At 38.3% G+C, this 15171-nt stretch overlaps 1 protein-coding gene across 1 annotated transcript in view; it reads right to left on the bottom strand.

Annotated features, from left to right (window-relative positions):
* The window catches only part of LOC139568434 (butyrophilin subfamily 3 member A2-like), a gene marked incomplete at its 3' end in the record, with an annotated part of 42539 nt that overhangs the window by 22160 nt on the left and 5208 nt on the right, over positions 1 to 15171 (bottom strand). Inside the window, exons 2-6 of the mRNA XM_071390246.1 lie at positions 8775 to 9122; positions 8080 to 8382; positions 7246 to 7356; positions 5395 to 5433; positions 1279 to 1311 (exon numbers count right to left, since the gene is read on the bottom strand). Coding sequence (XP_071246347.1) covers positions 1279 to 1311; positions 5395 to 5433; positions 7246 to 7356; positions 8080 to 8382; positions 8775 to 9122 — 834 coding nt within the window. The remainder of the gene's footprint in view (positions 1 to 1278; positions 1312 to 5394; positions 5434 to 7245; positions 7357 to 8079; positions 8383 to 8774; positions 9123 to 15171) is intronic.

Below are 15171 nucleotides of genomic sequence, written 5' to 3'. Positions count from 1 at the left end.
TTCATATTATATGAGAGGTTATAGACAGTTCATATTATATGAGAGGTTATAACCTACAGTTCATATTATATGAGAGGTTATAGACCTACAGTTCATATTATATGAGAGGTTATAGACAGTTCATATTATATGAGAGGTTATAGACCTACAGTTCATAGTATATGAGAGGTTATAGACCTACAGTTCATATTATATGAGAGGTTATAGACAGTTCATAGTATATGAGAGGTTATAGACCTACAGTTCATAGTATATGAGAGGTTATAGACAGTTCATAGTATATGAGAGGTTATAGACCTACAGTTCATAGTATATGAGAGGTTATAGACAGTTCATAGTATATGAGAGGTTATAGACCTACAGTTCATAGTATATGAGAGGTTATAGACCTACAGTTCATAGTATATGAGAGGTTATAGACCTACAGTTCATAGTATATGAGAGGTTATAACATACAGTTCATATTATATGAGAGGTTATAACCTACAGTTCATATTATATGAGAGGTTATAGACCTACAGTTCATATTATATGAGAGGTTATAGACCTACAGTTCATATTATATGAGAGGTTATAGACCTACAGTTCATATTATATGAGAGGTTATAACCTACAGTTCATATTATATGAGAGGTTATAACCTACAGTTCATATTATATGAGAGGTTATAGACCTACAGTTCATATTATATGAGAGGTTATAGACCTACAGTTCATAGTATATGAGAGGTTATAGACCTACAGTTCATATTATATGAGAGGTTATAGACAGTTCATATTATATGAGAGGTTATAACCTACAGTTCATATTATATGAGAGGTTATAGACCTACAGTTCATATTATATGAGAGGTTATAGACAGTTCATATTATATGAGAGGTTATAGACCTACAGTTCATAGTATATGAGAGGTTATAGACCTACAGTTCATATTATATGAGAGGTTATAGACAGTTCATAGTATATGAGAGGTTATAGACCTACAGTTCATAGTATATGAGAGGTTATAGACAGTTCATAGTATATGAGAGGTTATAGACCTACAGTTCATAGTATATGAGAGTTTATAGACAGTTCATAGTATATGAGAGGTTATAGACCTACAGTTCATAGTATATGAGAGGTTATAGACCTACAGTTCATAGTATATGAGAGGTTATAGACCTACAGTTCATAGTATATGAGAGGTTATAACCTACAGTTCATATTATATGAGAGGTTATAACCTACAGTTCATAGTATATGAGAGGTATAAGGTTTAAGACCCCAGACACTTACCCTTCTCCTCTACATGCTGTCTAATGCACTCCTCTGTAGACAGAGAGACAACAAGTGAATATAAGAGACACACACACACACACACACACACACACACACACACACACACACACACACACACACACACACACACACACACACACACACACACACACACACACACACACACACACAGATGAACGAATTGCAGGAAACATTGTGCATTAGATGACTTGACGCAGTCTGAGTGTGGATGAGCCTAGCAGGCTATTTGTTGCTAACTTACAGTTTTACCAAACAGTATGTTATAAATCAGGGATGACTGCTGCTGCACCTCGTGTTGAATTCCTTTTCTCGGGATGAGTACACAGTATGTAGTATGATTAGTACACAGTATGTAGTATGATTAGTACACAGTTTTACCAAACAGTATGTTATAAATCAGGGATGACTGCTGCTGCACCTCGTGTTGAATTCCTTTTCTTGGGATGAGTACACAGTATGTAGTGTAATTAGTACACAGTTTTACCAAACAGTATGTTATAAATCAGGGATGTGAATACGCAGACCCACGAGACGCTGCTGCACCTCGTGTTGAATTCCTTTTCTCGGGGGCCCAACCTTAATTAAAGTTGCCCATCCCTGTCCTCACTAGTATGTAGTGTGATGAGTACACAGTATGTAGTCGATTAGTACACAGTATGCAGTATGATTAGTACACAGTATGTCCTCAATAGTATGTAGTATGATGAGTACACAGTATGTAGTATGATTAGTACACAGTATGTCCTCAATAGTATGTAGTATGATGAGTACATAGTATGTAGTATGATTAGTATGTAGTATGATGAGTACACAGTATGTAGTCGATTAGTACACAGTATGTCCTCAATAGTATGTAGTATGATTAGTATGTAGTATGATGAGTACACAGAATGTAGTCGATTAGTACACAGTATGTCCTCAATAGTATGTAGTATGATTAGTATGTAGTATGATGAGTACACAGTATGTAGTCGATTAGTACACAGTATGTCCTCAATAGTATGTAGTATGATGAGTACACAGTATGTAGTATGATTAGTACACAGTATGTCCTCAATAGTATGTAGTATGATGAGTACACAGTATGTAGTATGATTAGTACAGAGTATGTAGTATGATTAGTACACAGTATGTCCTCAATAGTATGTATTAAGATAAGTACACAGTATGTCCTCAATAGTATGTAGTATGATTAGTACACAGTATGTCCTCAATAGTATGTAGTATGATTAGTACACAGTATGTCCTCAATAGTATGTAGTATGATTAGTATACAGTATGTCCTCAATAGTATGTGGTATGATTAGTATACAGTATGTCCTCAATAGTATGTGGTATGATTAGTATACAGTATGTCCTCAATAGTATGTATTATGATAAGTACACAGTATGTCCTCAATAGTATGTAGTATGATTAGTACACAGTATGTCCTCAATAGTATGTAGTATGATGAGTACACAGTATGTCCTCAATAGTATGTGGTATGATTAGTATACAGTATGTCCTCAATAGTATGTAGTATGATTAGTACACAGTATGTCCTCAATAGTATGTAGTATGATGAGTACACAGTATGTCCTCAATAGTATGTAGTATGATGAGTACACAGTCTGTCTTCAATAGTATGTAGTATGATGAGTACACAGTATGTCCTCAATAGTATGTAGTATAATGAGTACACAGTGTGTCCTCAATAGTATGTAGTATGATGAGTACACAGTATGTAGTATGATGAGTACACAGTATGTCCTCAATAGTATGTAGTATAATTAGTACACAGTATGTCCTCAATAGTATGTAGTATGATGAGTACACAGTATGTCCTCAATAGTATGTAGTATGATGAGTACACAGTATGTCCTCAATAGTATGTACTATGATGAGTACACAGTATGTCCTCAATAGTATGTAGTATGATGAGTACACAGTTTGTCCTCAATAGTATGTAGTATGATGAGTACACAGTATGTCCTCAATAGTATGTAGTATAATGAGTACACAGTATGTCCTCAATAGTATGTAGTATGATGAGTACACAGTATGGCCTCAATAGTATGTAGTATGATGAGTACACAGTATGTCCTCAATAGTATTTAGTATAATTAGTACACAGTATGTCCTCAATAGTATGTAGTATGATGAGTACACAGTATGTCCTCAATAGTATTTAGTATAATTAGTACACAGTATGTCCTCAATAGTATGTAGTATGATGAGTACACAGTATGTCCTCAATAGTATGTAGTATGATGAGTACACAGTCTGTCCTCAATAGTATGTAGTATGATGAGTACACAGTATGTCCTCAATAGTATGTAGTATGATGAGTACACAGTATGTCCTCAATAGTATGTAGTATGATGAGTACACAGTATGTCCTCAATAGTATGTAGTATGATGAGTACACAGTATGTCCTCAATAGTATGTAGTATGATGAGTACACAGTATGTCCTCAATAGTATGTAGTATGATGAGTACACAGTATGTCCTCAATAGTATGTAGTATGATGAGTACACAGTATGTCCTCAATAGTATGTAGTATGATGAGTACACAGTATGTCCTCAATAGTATGTAGTATGATGAGTACACAGTATGTCCTCAATAGTATGTAGTATGATGAGTACACAGTATGTCCTCAATAGTATGTAGTATGATGAGTACACAGTATGTCCTCAATAGTATGTAGTATGATGAGTACACAGTATGTCCTCAATAGTATGTAGTATGATGAGTACACAGTATGTCCTCAATAGTATGTAGTATGATGAGTACACAGTATGTCCTCAATAGTATGTAGTATGATGAGTACACAGTATGTCCTCAATAGTATGTAGTATGATGAGTACACAGTATGTCCTCAATAGTATGTAGTATGATGAGTACACAGTATGTCCTCAATAGTATGTAGTATGATGAGTACACAGTATGTCCTCAATAGTATGTAGTATGATGAGTACACAGTATGGCCTCAATAGTATGTAGTATGATGAGTACACAGTATGTCCTCAATAGTATGTAGTAAACGTAGACTACATTTCAAATAGTGTTTAAAACCTCTTAGCGCTAGGGGTCAGATTTTTTTATTTATTTTTTAAACGTTCCCAACGTAAACGGACATTTTCTCTGGCCCAGATCGTAGAATATGCATATAATTTATAGAAAACACTCCAAAGATTCCAAAACTGTCAACATATTGTCTGTGACTATAACAATACTTATTCTGCAGGCGAAAACCTGAGAAAATATAACCCGGAAGTGATATATATTTTTCTTTAAATCTGTGTTTCCTGGCCCGTCTAACATCCATTTAAAGGGGTATCAACCAAATAAATTCCTTTTCCAATGGCTTCCTCAGGCTGTGACCAGGCTTTAGACATAGTTTCAGGCTTTTATTTTGAAAAATGAACGAGATGTTTCATAAGTAGTCAGGTGTCCTCTGAATAGTTCCTGCGCGCGAGAGAGGGGCTCCCTATTTTTCCTTTTCTCTCTTAAAGAATAGGTTATGGTCCGGTTGAAATATTATCGATTGTGTTTGTTAAAAACAACCTAAGGATTAATTATAAAAAACATTTGACATGTTTCTACGACCATTACGGATACTTTCTGGAATTTGTCGAACGGAACAAGAGTTTTGTTTTCTCAACATAATGCGCAAACCAAATGGCGTTTTTTTGTGATAAAAGTAATATTTATCGAAGAAAAATAACATTTGTTGTGTAACTGGGAGTCTCGTGAGTGGAAACATCTGAATATTATCTAAGGTAAGCGATTAATTTTATTGCTTTTCTGACTTTCGTGACCATGCTAATTTGGGGCTAGCTGTTGTAGCATTTATTGCTACACTCACAAAAGCTTGGATTTCTTTCGCTGTAAAGTATATTTTCACAATCTGACACAATAGGTGGATTAACAAGCTAAACTGTGTTTTGGTATATTTCACTTGTGATTGCATGATTATAAATATTTTTAGTAATATTTATGCATTTGGCGCCCTGCAATTCTAGCGGTTGTTTAGGAAAGTGATCCCGTAAAAGGGATCTGTAGCGCAGAGAAGTTAAACCCAGGTCTGACACACATAGCCCACTTACCTGTATCCAGCTTAGTCTGAAGATCTAGATTTTTCCCCGCTGTAATTACAAAGAAAACAGAAATTAATAAACCATAAGATCCTGTATTGACACTCATAAGAACACTGAACCATGCATGAGAGCACCAGCTGTTCCGGACGACTGTGCGATCACGCTCTCTATAGCCGATCTGAGTAAGACCTTTAAACAGGTTAACATTTGCAAGGTCTCGGGTCCAGACGGCATACCAGGACATGTACTCAGAGCATGCGCTGACCAGCTGCAAGTGTCTTTACTGACATATTCAACCTCTCCTCTCTGTGCCCTGGAATGCCAAGGTAACCTGTCTAAATGACTATCGACCCGTAGCACTCTCACCTGTAGCCATGAAATGCTTTGAAAGGCTGGTCATGGCTCACATCATCACCCTGGACCCATTCCAATTTGCATAACGCCAACAGATCCACAGACGACAAAATTTCTATTGCACTCCAAACTGCCCTCAACCACCTTAACAAAAGGAATAACTACAGAAAAATTATGTTCATTGACTACATACAGGTCAGCCTTTATTAACACCATAGTGCCCTCCCTCACTAAGCTGGGACTGAACATCTCCCTCTGCAACTGGATCCTGGACTTCCTGACTGGCCGCCCCCAGGTGGTGAGGGTAGGCAACAACACATCCGCCACGCTGACCCTCAACACGGGGCCCCTCAGGGATGTGTGCTTAGTCCCCTCCTCTACTCCCTCTTCACCACTGGTCGAGAGCTTCAAGGTCCTAACATCCTTAAGAAATGATCACGGTCCAACACAGTTGTAAAGAATCCTCCCCTCAGGATATTGAAAACATTTCCCAAGGGCCCTCAGATCATTTAAAAGTTGTACAGCGGCACCACTGAGAGCATCTTGACTGGCTGCATCCCCGCCTGGTATGGCAACTGCAAGGTATCTGACCACATCGACGCTACAGAGGGCGGTGGGTACGGCCCTGTACATCACTGGGTCTGAGCTTCCTGTCATCCAGGACCTCTATACCAGGCGGTGTCAGAGAAAGGCCCTAGAAATTGTCAAAGACTCCAGCCACACAAGCCCAGACTGTTCTCTCTGTTACCACGGCAATCGGTACCGATGCACCACGTCTGAAACCAACCGGACCCTGAACGAGCCATAAGACTTCTAAACAAGATTGCTTAGCCTGGTTCCTCTCTAGGTTTCTTCCTAGGTTTTGGCCTTTCTAGGGAGTTTTTCCTAGCCACTGTGCCACTGTGCTTCTACACCTGCATTGCTTGCTGTTTGGGGTTTTAGGCTGGGTTTCAGTACAGCACTTTGATATATCAGCTGATGTACGTAGGGCTTTATAAATACATTTGATTTGATTTGATTTTGATACTCATCACTGTATTCTGTATCAAAAGGTTGGCTGGTCTTCACTATAGACCCGTAGATCTCTACATTACTCCCTTTGTGTTTACATGGCCCTAGTTCATAAACTTCTGTCTTATCCAACTTTGCTGTTGAAGTCTAGACACCTGAGTTGCCAGTTCACAGGTTAACTCTTGAGGTTCCTAGGGTCTCCACCAAGCTAAGTAAATCTGCTTTTAGTTCCTGGAACAAAGTAAAAAATACATTTGATCTTATCTTAAACCCTGCATTGACCATTTCACTGTTAGTCTACACCTGTTGTTTTTCAAAACATGTGACAAATAAAATGATATTTGAAACAGTAGGCCAGTACCTTAACACTTAAAATGACAGATAAATAGTTACAAATCAATAATTTAAATGGATAAAGGAAACAAGCAAGTAAAATGGTACAACAAACTAAGAAGTTGTTCCTAACATAGACAGAGTTCAAGGAGAAAAACCTACCTTCTCTCTCTTGTTTTCTGAAACAGTAGAACAGAACAACCAGAGCTACAAAGGCTGCTACAGCTGATAGTATTATACCAACAATCCTCCCCACGTTAGGAAACATATCGTCTGAAACAGAGAACCATTAAAACACATTATAACACCTATATATCTACTGTCAGGGAGTAAATTATAATGTATAACATAATACTACTCAAAACAAATAGACCATTTCCTATAGGAAACCCAGTCTTTTCCACTAGTCTATCTAAAACAAATGTCTCAGGTATGTGAGTTAAGGAGAAGTGGATCTAAAATTTGTATTTTCATCAACATTTATGATGACTATTTCTGTAAATTGATGTGGCTCTCTGCAAAATCACCAGATGTTTTGGAACTTCTGAACGTAAAGCGCCAATGTAAACTCAGATTTTTGGATATAAATATGAACTTTACCGAACAAAACATGCATGTATTGTGTAACATGAAGTCCTATGAGTGTCATCTGATGAAGATCATCAAAGGTTAGTGATTAATTTTATCTATATTTCTGCTTTTTGTGACTCCTCTCTTTGGCTGGAAAAATGGCTGTGTTTTTCTGTGAATAGGCACTCACCTAACATAATCGTTTGGTTTGCTTTCGTCGTAAAGCCTATTTGAAATCGGACACTGTGGATGGATTTACAACAAGTGTATCTTTAAAATGGTGTAAAATACATGTATGTTTGAGGAATTTTAATTATGGGATTTCTGTTGTTTTGAATTTGGCGCCCTGCAGTTTCACTGGCTGTAGTCGAGGTGAGACGCTACCGTCCCACATACCCTAGAGAAGTTAACCAATGAAGACCTCACCTGGGACATGAATCTGTGTCTCCCGCGTCTGGTTGATCTGCAGCTGTACAACTCTACAGGTGTACCTGTTGTTGTCAGTCTTCCAGACGGTGACATATCGTCTCACGGTGTAGCGACCCTCAGGGTTCATCTCGGTCTCTGATGAGTTGCTTGTCTCAGTGGGTTCAGTAGCAGAGAGGACATCTCCATGACTGTCCAACCACTCAAGCTCAGGCTGTGGATACCAGCCTCCAGAGTCACACTTCAGGACCACCCCCAAGCCTTTGGTTCCATTAATAGAGATCACTGGCTGAGATACAGCACCTACACAGATACAAGATAAAACAGAGATCACTGGCTGAGATACAGCACCTACAGATACAAGATAAACCAGTGATCACTGGCTGGGATACAGCCCCTACACAGATACAAGATAAAACAGAGATCACTGGCTGAGATACAGCACCTACAGATACAAAATAAAACAGAGATCACTGGCTGAGATACAGCACCTACACAGATACAAGATAAAACAGAGATCACTGGCTGAGATACAGCACCTACAGATACAAGATAAAACAGAGATCACTGGCTGAGATACAGCACCTACAGATACAAGATAAAACAGACACGATCATTTCCCCTTTCAGCATATAGAGCTATGATTGTACTCAGAATCTTCTGATCACTTGTCCACTCCGGTATTGATGATTTACCAACTATGAGTAGAATGGTTGTTTCCTTCGTCAGTGTTGGAATGAAGCATTTGTATTCCCCAGCATCAGAGAGGGTAACGCCGGTCAGTTTCAAGGAGACATTGCTGTTCTTCAGTTCTTCTATAAACAGTGATGTCCTTCCCCTGTAGGAAGGAAGCTGGTCACCGTTGGAGTCTCGACCATCACGGTAAAGATGGACCCTTTGAGTTTTCAGGTCAGATCTCGTCCACGCCACCATCATGTCCACAGCACTGACGTTGGGTTTCAGGTAACATGGTAGTATGACATCGTCACCAGCCAAGGCAACGACTGGGTCAGCTGAACCAACAAGTTGGATCTGAGACGACCCTGGAGAAAAAAAACAAATGACACGGTGAATGAAATACTTGAATTTTCTCCTTATGTGCGCCCTCTACTGACAAGAGTCTTAGCTACCGCTAGCATGCTAACGTTAGCTAATGTTTTATAACTTCTTCTGGCTGCAGGGGCAGTATTGAGTAACTTGGATAAAGGTGCCCATTTCAAACGGCCTCGTACTCAATTCTTGCTCGTAAAATATGCATATTATTATTACTATTGGATAGAAAACACTCTCTAGTTTCTAAAACCGTTTGAATTATTTCTCTGAGTGAAACAGAACTCATTCTGCAGCACACTTCCTGTCAGGAAGTGAGATTTCTGAAATTGAGGTCTCTGTTCTAGGGCCTGCCTATAAATGGGCATGGTACGTATTAGTATACATGCACGTCATACACCTTCCACTAGATGTCAAGAGGCAGTGAGAGAAAAAATGGGGTGATTATCTTGGTCTGAGGTGGAATAAATCCTCTTGGAATGACGTGTGACCCATTTCCTGTTTTCTGGAAAGCGCGAGGATGGACCTGGAATTGTCTTCTTGAAAGCTGTCGTTATAGGCGACTACTATCTCCGGCTTTGATTTTATTTGATACATGTCACAATATCATCGTAAAGTATGTTTTTTCAATATAGTTTTATTAGATTATTGAAATTTATTCGGGACGTTAGGCGTGTTGCGTTGTCTGCTTTTGTTCAGGAAGGAGAGCTTCGCGCCACTTGGCTAGCGCGCTTGCTAATTCAAGAGGGAAAAAGGACGTTCTAAATCCAAACAACGATTGTTCTTGACAAAGGACCTCTTGTACAACATTCTGATGGAAACTCATCAAAAGTAGGACCCATTTTATGATGCTATTTCATATATCTGTCGAACTGTGTACTATTAGTTTTGCGCCCAGGTTTTGGGCACTGTCTCGCCATAACCTAAGCCTTATGTCGTAATGAAGATATTTTTAGAATTCTAACACTGCGATTGCATTAAGAACTAGTGTATCTATCATTTCCTATACAACATGTATTTTTTAGTCATGTTTATAAATAGTTATTTGGTCAGAGTATGTGAGAGTCAGAAAAATATCCGGACATTCTGGGAAAAAGATGCTACGTTAGCACAATGTGTAACCACTGATTTCAGCTCTAAATATGCACATTTTCGAACAAAACATAAGTGTATGTATAACCTGATGTTATAGGACTGTCAACTGATGAAGCTTATCAAGGTTAGTCAAAAATTATATATCTTTTGCTGGTTTGTTACGATCGCTAACTTTCGCTGCTGGGAAATGGCTTGTGTTTTCTGGCTATTGTGGTAAGCTAATATAATGCTATATTGTGTTTTCGCTGTAAAACACTTAATACATCGGAAATATTGGCTGGAATCACAAGATGCCTGTCTTTCATTTGCTGTATTTTTCATAAATGTTTTAGAAATGTTTTATGATGAGTATTTAGGTATTTGACGTTGGTGTCTGTAATTACTCTGGCTGCTTCGGTGCTATTTCTGACGGTAGCTGTGATGGTAGCTGCAATGTAAAACTGATTTATAGCTCAAATATGCACATTTTTCGAACAAAGCATAGATTTATTGTATAACATGTTATAAGACTGTCATCTGATTAAGTTGTTTCTTGGTTAGTTTGGTTGGTTCTTGGTTAGTTAGGTTGGCTTTGTGCATGCTACCTGTGCTGTGAAAAATGTCTGTCCTTTTTTTGTATTTGGTGGTGAGCTAACATAAATATACGTGGTGTTTTCGCTGTAAAACATTTTAAAAATCGGACATGTTGGCTGGATTTGCTGTATTGGACTTGTTAATGTGTGAAAGTTAAATATTAAAAAAAAATATATTTTGAATTTCGCGCCCTGCACTTGAAGTGGCTGTTGTCATAAGTGTACCGAATAAGTTTTATAACTAACCCACGACTTCCGCCGAAGTCGGTACCTCTCCTTGTTCGGGTGGCGTTCGGCGGTTGACGTCACCGGCTTTCTAGCTTATCGCAGATCCACTTTTCATTTTCCATTTGGTTTGTCTTTGTTTTCTACACACCTGGTTTCTATTCCCCAATTACATGTTCATTATTTCACCCTCTGTTTTCCCCTATGTTTGTGTGCGTGTTTGTACATAATGTTAAGGTCGTTACTTGTTTGCTGGTATTGTTTGCTGGGTTCGTTATTACGCCCGTTATTTAAGAGTGACCGGTAATTTCACGCACCTTTAGTGTTTGTTTTATACTGGAGCTGTTGGTGGAATAAATTACCTTGTACACTCATCTCTGCTCTCCTGCGCCTGATTCCATGCACCAGTTACCCACAGCCTGACAAAGATAGACCACGGCCTGTTGTTTCCAATGGGAGCAAATTAATCATTCCACGAGAATGTATGCACCTCAGAAATAAAAGATTTGTCGGGGATTAGGAGCCCAAAGTAAAAAAACGACCCGCTTTAGCAACAGTTTTCACTTGGTTTAATGGCTGTATGTGGAAGACAGTGGTGCACTTCTGTTCTGATACTAGAACATGAAAACTGTATTTTTGTTACTTTCAGTACTTCTGTCAAAATGTTTCTTTTTTTGTTCTTATTTTAATATATTGACACTTTCTATTTTTATGCAAGTAACCATTTCACTCTACAGTTTACACCTTCTGTATCCTGCTCATGTGACATAAAACTTGGATTTTATTTGATATAGTGTGTGTTTACCAGAGACGGTAATGTGTAAAACAACATGACCTGCACCAAAGTCAGATTAGGATCCAGGCCAAGGACTAGATAGTGTATTTTAACATGGCGTTTGTCCTTATTGTAGGCTACTACTTTCACCACTTTTAGTCTTGAAATCTTTGGTTGTTTAATACACTACTCACTCTGTTTAGCAGATGGCCTCTCATGTGAATCCTTAAAGAGATGGGTGGGGTTAAAGCTTAAGAGGGTGTGAACGATGCTGATTGAGTGTAGACAAAGAAGAGCTCCCCAGTAGGTGCAACCAAAACATTCTAGGGCCATTTTCTCAGAAGTAGAGTTACAAGTTTATCAACATTCAAAGCAGAATTACTTTCCCCCGGTGTTCCTCAACTGCAGTGTATGATATACCATTTTGTAGCTCTGAGTCTCTACTTTTAACCAACGTAAAAACACCATTTAAAATGTTGCTACATATGACTGAAAAGCGGTGCTGGGTCACAATTGGTCAGGAGCCCATAAAACAGCCCTCATTCCCTCACAGGCACCTTTAATCTAAATTCAAGCTGTAACACAAAAATGTGTAATAAGTCAAAAGGGGGTATGAATACTATCTGAAGGTTCTGGCACGAATGATCATTGTGGCCTTTTATCGTCTAGACGTTGAAATTAGATCCCTCCAGGCTTCCTTAGTTTAAAAAAAATAAACCGTTTGGAAAGACAAATCCTGTGAAGTAAGGCCTAAGCAACATCTATAGTAATAGTATAGCTGCCTCTCTCCTCCCTTCAAACTAGTAATAGTATAGCTGTCTCTCTCCCCCCTTCAAACTAGTAATAGTATAGCTGCCTCTCTCCCTCCTTCAAACTAGTAATAGTATAGCTGTCTCTCCCCCCTTCAAACTAGTAATAGTATAGCTGTCTCTCTCCCCCCTTCAAACTAGTAATAGTATAGCTGTCTCTCTCCCCCCTTCAAACTAGTAATAGTATAGCTGCCTCTCTCCCCCCTTCAAACTAGTAATAGTATAGCTGTCTCTCCCCCCTTCAAACTAGTAATAGTATAGCTGCCTCTCTCCCCCCTTCAAACTAGTAATAGTATAGCTGCCTCTCTCCCCCCTTCAAACTAGTAATAGTATAGCTGTCTCTCTCCCCCCTTCAAACTAGTAATAGTATAGCTGTCTCTCTCCCCCCTTCAAACTAGTAATAGTATAGCTGTCTCTCTCCTCCCTTCAAACTAGTAATAGTATAGCTGCCTCTCTCCCCCCTTCAAACTAGTAATAGTATAGCTGCCTCTCTCCCCCCTTCAAACTAGTAATAGTATAGCTGTCTCTCTCCCCCCTTCAAACGTTCCTGGTCAATTCATTTGATAATAATAATATTGACTATGTTTTTAGAAAAGGAGAAATATGTCAGAGTTGGAAAAGGAGAAATATGTCTGAGTTGTGCTGGTGGCTTTGATTGATGGGTCCTTTTAGGGAGGGGTGTGTGTGTGTGTGTGTGTGTGTGTGTGTGTGTGTGTGTGTGTGTGTGTGTGTGTGTGTGTGTGTGTGTGTGTGTGTGTGTGTGTGTGTGTGTGTGTGTGTGTGTGTGTGTGTGTGTGTGTGTGTGTGTTGTAATTCTGGTAAGATGCAAAGTCAGCTAAATTCCGGTAGACGGAACCGGCCCAATGTACTTGAGCCGATTCTGGGCAGTTATTCATTTTGATTCAGTTGTTCCGGTCCCCCGGAAGAGGGCTGCTTCTGGGACGATTCCTCATTGCTAGCTGGGTATATAGTTAATATAAGTAGACATGGAATCATAATTGACTGTAGCGCATATAAAGCACCCACAAGCTACCGGTGGCTGAAAACACAACCTTCGCGGGAAGAACGAGTGACGAATTTCCGGGCGGTCCATTTAACATTTCTTCCTTCCTCACTTTTTTTATATTTAAAATGTTTTATTTTTATTTTTTATTAACAAATATCAACAAAAGAGGAATAGTCACATGCAAACAAGCATACATACAAACGATTTACATTGCCAGGAATCCTAAACAAACTAATCATATTCATTAATAATACAAGTTTTAATTGCCTTTTTGTTTTTCATTTTAGTTAAAGTGGTGCCATATTGTTTAAAGTCATTCATAAAGTGAAAAAAGTTAGGTTTTGAATTAGACCATTTTCATTTGTGAATATGAAATTTACCTAGTATTATTAGCAGGTTGAATTAAATATACTAAGTCTTTATCGATGTCAGAATTTCTGAAATAAATCATTATATCAAAACCATTAAATTGTACAACCGGTCCTATTTTTTTTGTGACAAAATTCTGTATGTCAATCCAAAACATTCTACTATAAATACAGGCAAAAAACTAATGGAAAATGGTCTCCTTCTCTGTTTGTCTCTTCTTCTGTTTTGTCCGTGATTGTTTTGTGTTACCGTGTGTGTTGGAGGGTTTCTCTACACGCTATGTTTCCTTGTTGGAGTTATTCCGGTTTTTGAATATATTTTGAGACTTTTGTGTTTTTTTTCTCAAACCTGTGTCCTGCGCCTGACTCAGACTACGCACCCAGCATTTGTATCACAGAATCACCATAGATATTTGACCAAAATAATCTTGCTGAGGGAATTGTAGTGTCACCAACAATATTCCGTATAACGAATATTCTCTCAGCAACCAGAGGTTCAATTTCTTCTTTGTTTTCTCAGTAATGGGGTTAAAGTTAAATTCACTCCTTTGTTTTTCATCCTTCCAAGATAAGTAACCTTATCTTTAACTGGGATACCGTATACTTCCTGTAAAACAAAATCCTTGAGTGGAAATAAGACTGACTTAATTTATATTAATTTTCAAACCCCAAAACGAAGGAAAAGTCTTCAATACGGGAAACTGCTTTAGAAACCTCATTCCTGTCTCTTAAACAATATGGTGGTATCATCAGCTAGTTGACATAGTTTAAATTCATATGGTGGTATAATCAGCTAGTTGACATAGTTTAAATTCATATGGTGTGATCATCAGCCAGTTGACATAGTTTAAATTCATATGGTGGTATCATCAGCCAGTTGACATAGTTTAAATTCATATGGTGGTATCATCAGCCAGTTGACATAGTTTAAATACATATGGTGGTATCATCAGCCAGTTGACATAGTTTAAATTCATATGGTGGTATCATCAGCCAGTCGACATAGTTTAAATACATATGGTGGTATCATCAGCCAGTTGACATAGTTTAAATTCATATGGTGGTATCATCAGCCAGTTGACATAGTTTAAATTCATATGGTGGTATCATCAGCCAGTTGACATAGTTTAAATTCATATGGTGGTATCATCAGCCAGTTGACATAGTTTAAATACATATGGTGGTATCATCA

The sequence above is a fragment of the Salvelinus alpinus genome, chromosome 2 (genome assembly GCF_045679555.1).
Source record: "Salvelinus alpinus chromosome 2, SLU_Salpinus.1, whole genome shotgun sequence".
NCBI lineage: Eukaryota > Metazoa > Chordata > Actinopteri > Salmoniformes > Salmonidae > Salvelinus > Salvelinus alpinus.
The sequence above is the reverse complement of the archived record's forward strand: the minus strand, read 5'-3'. Positions and strand labels throughout refer to the sequence as shown.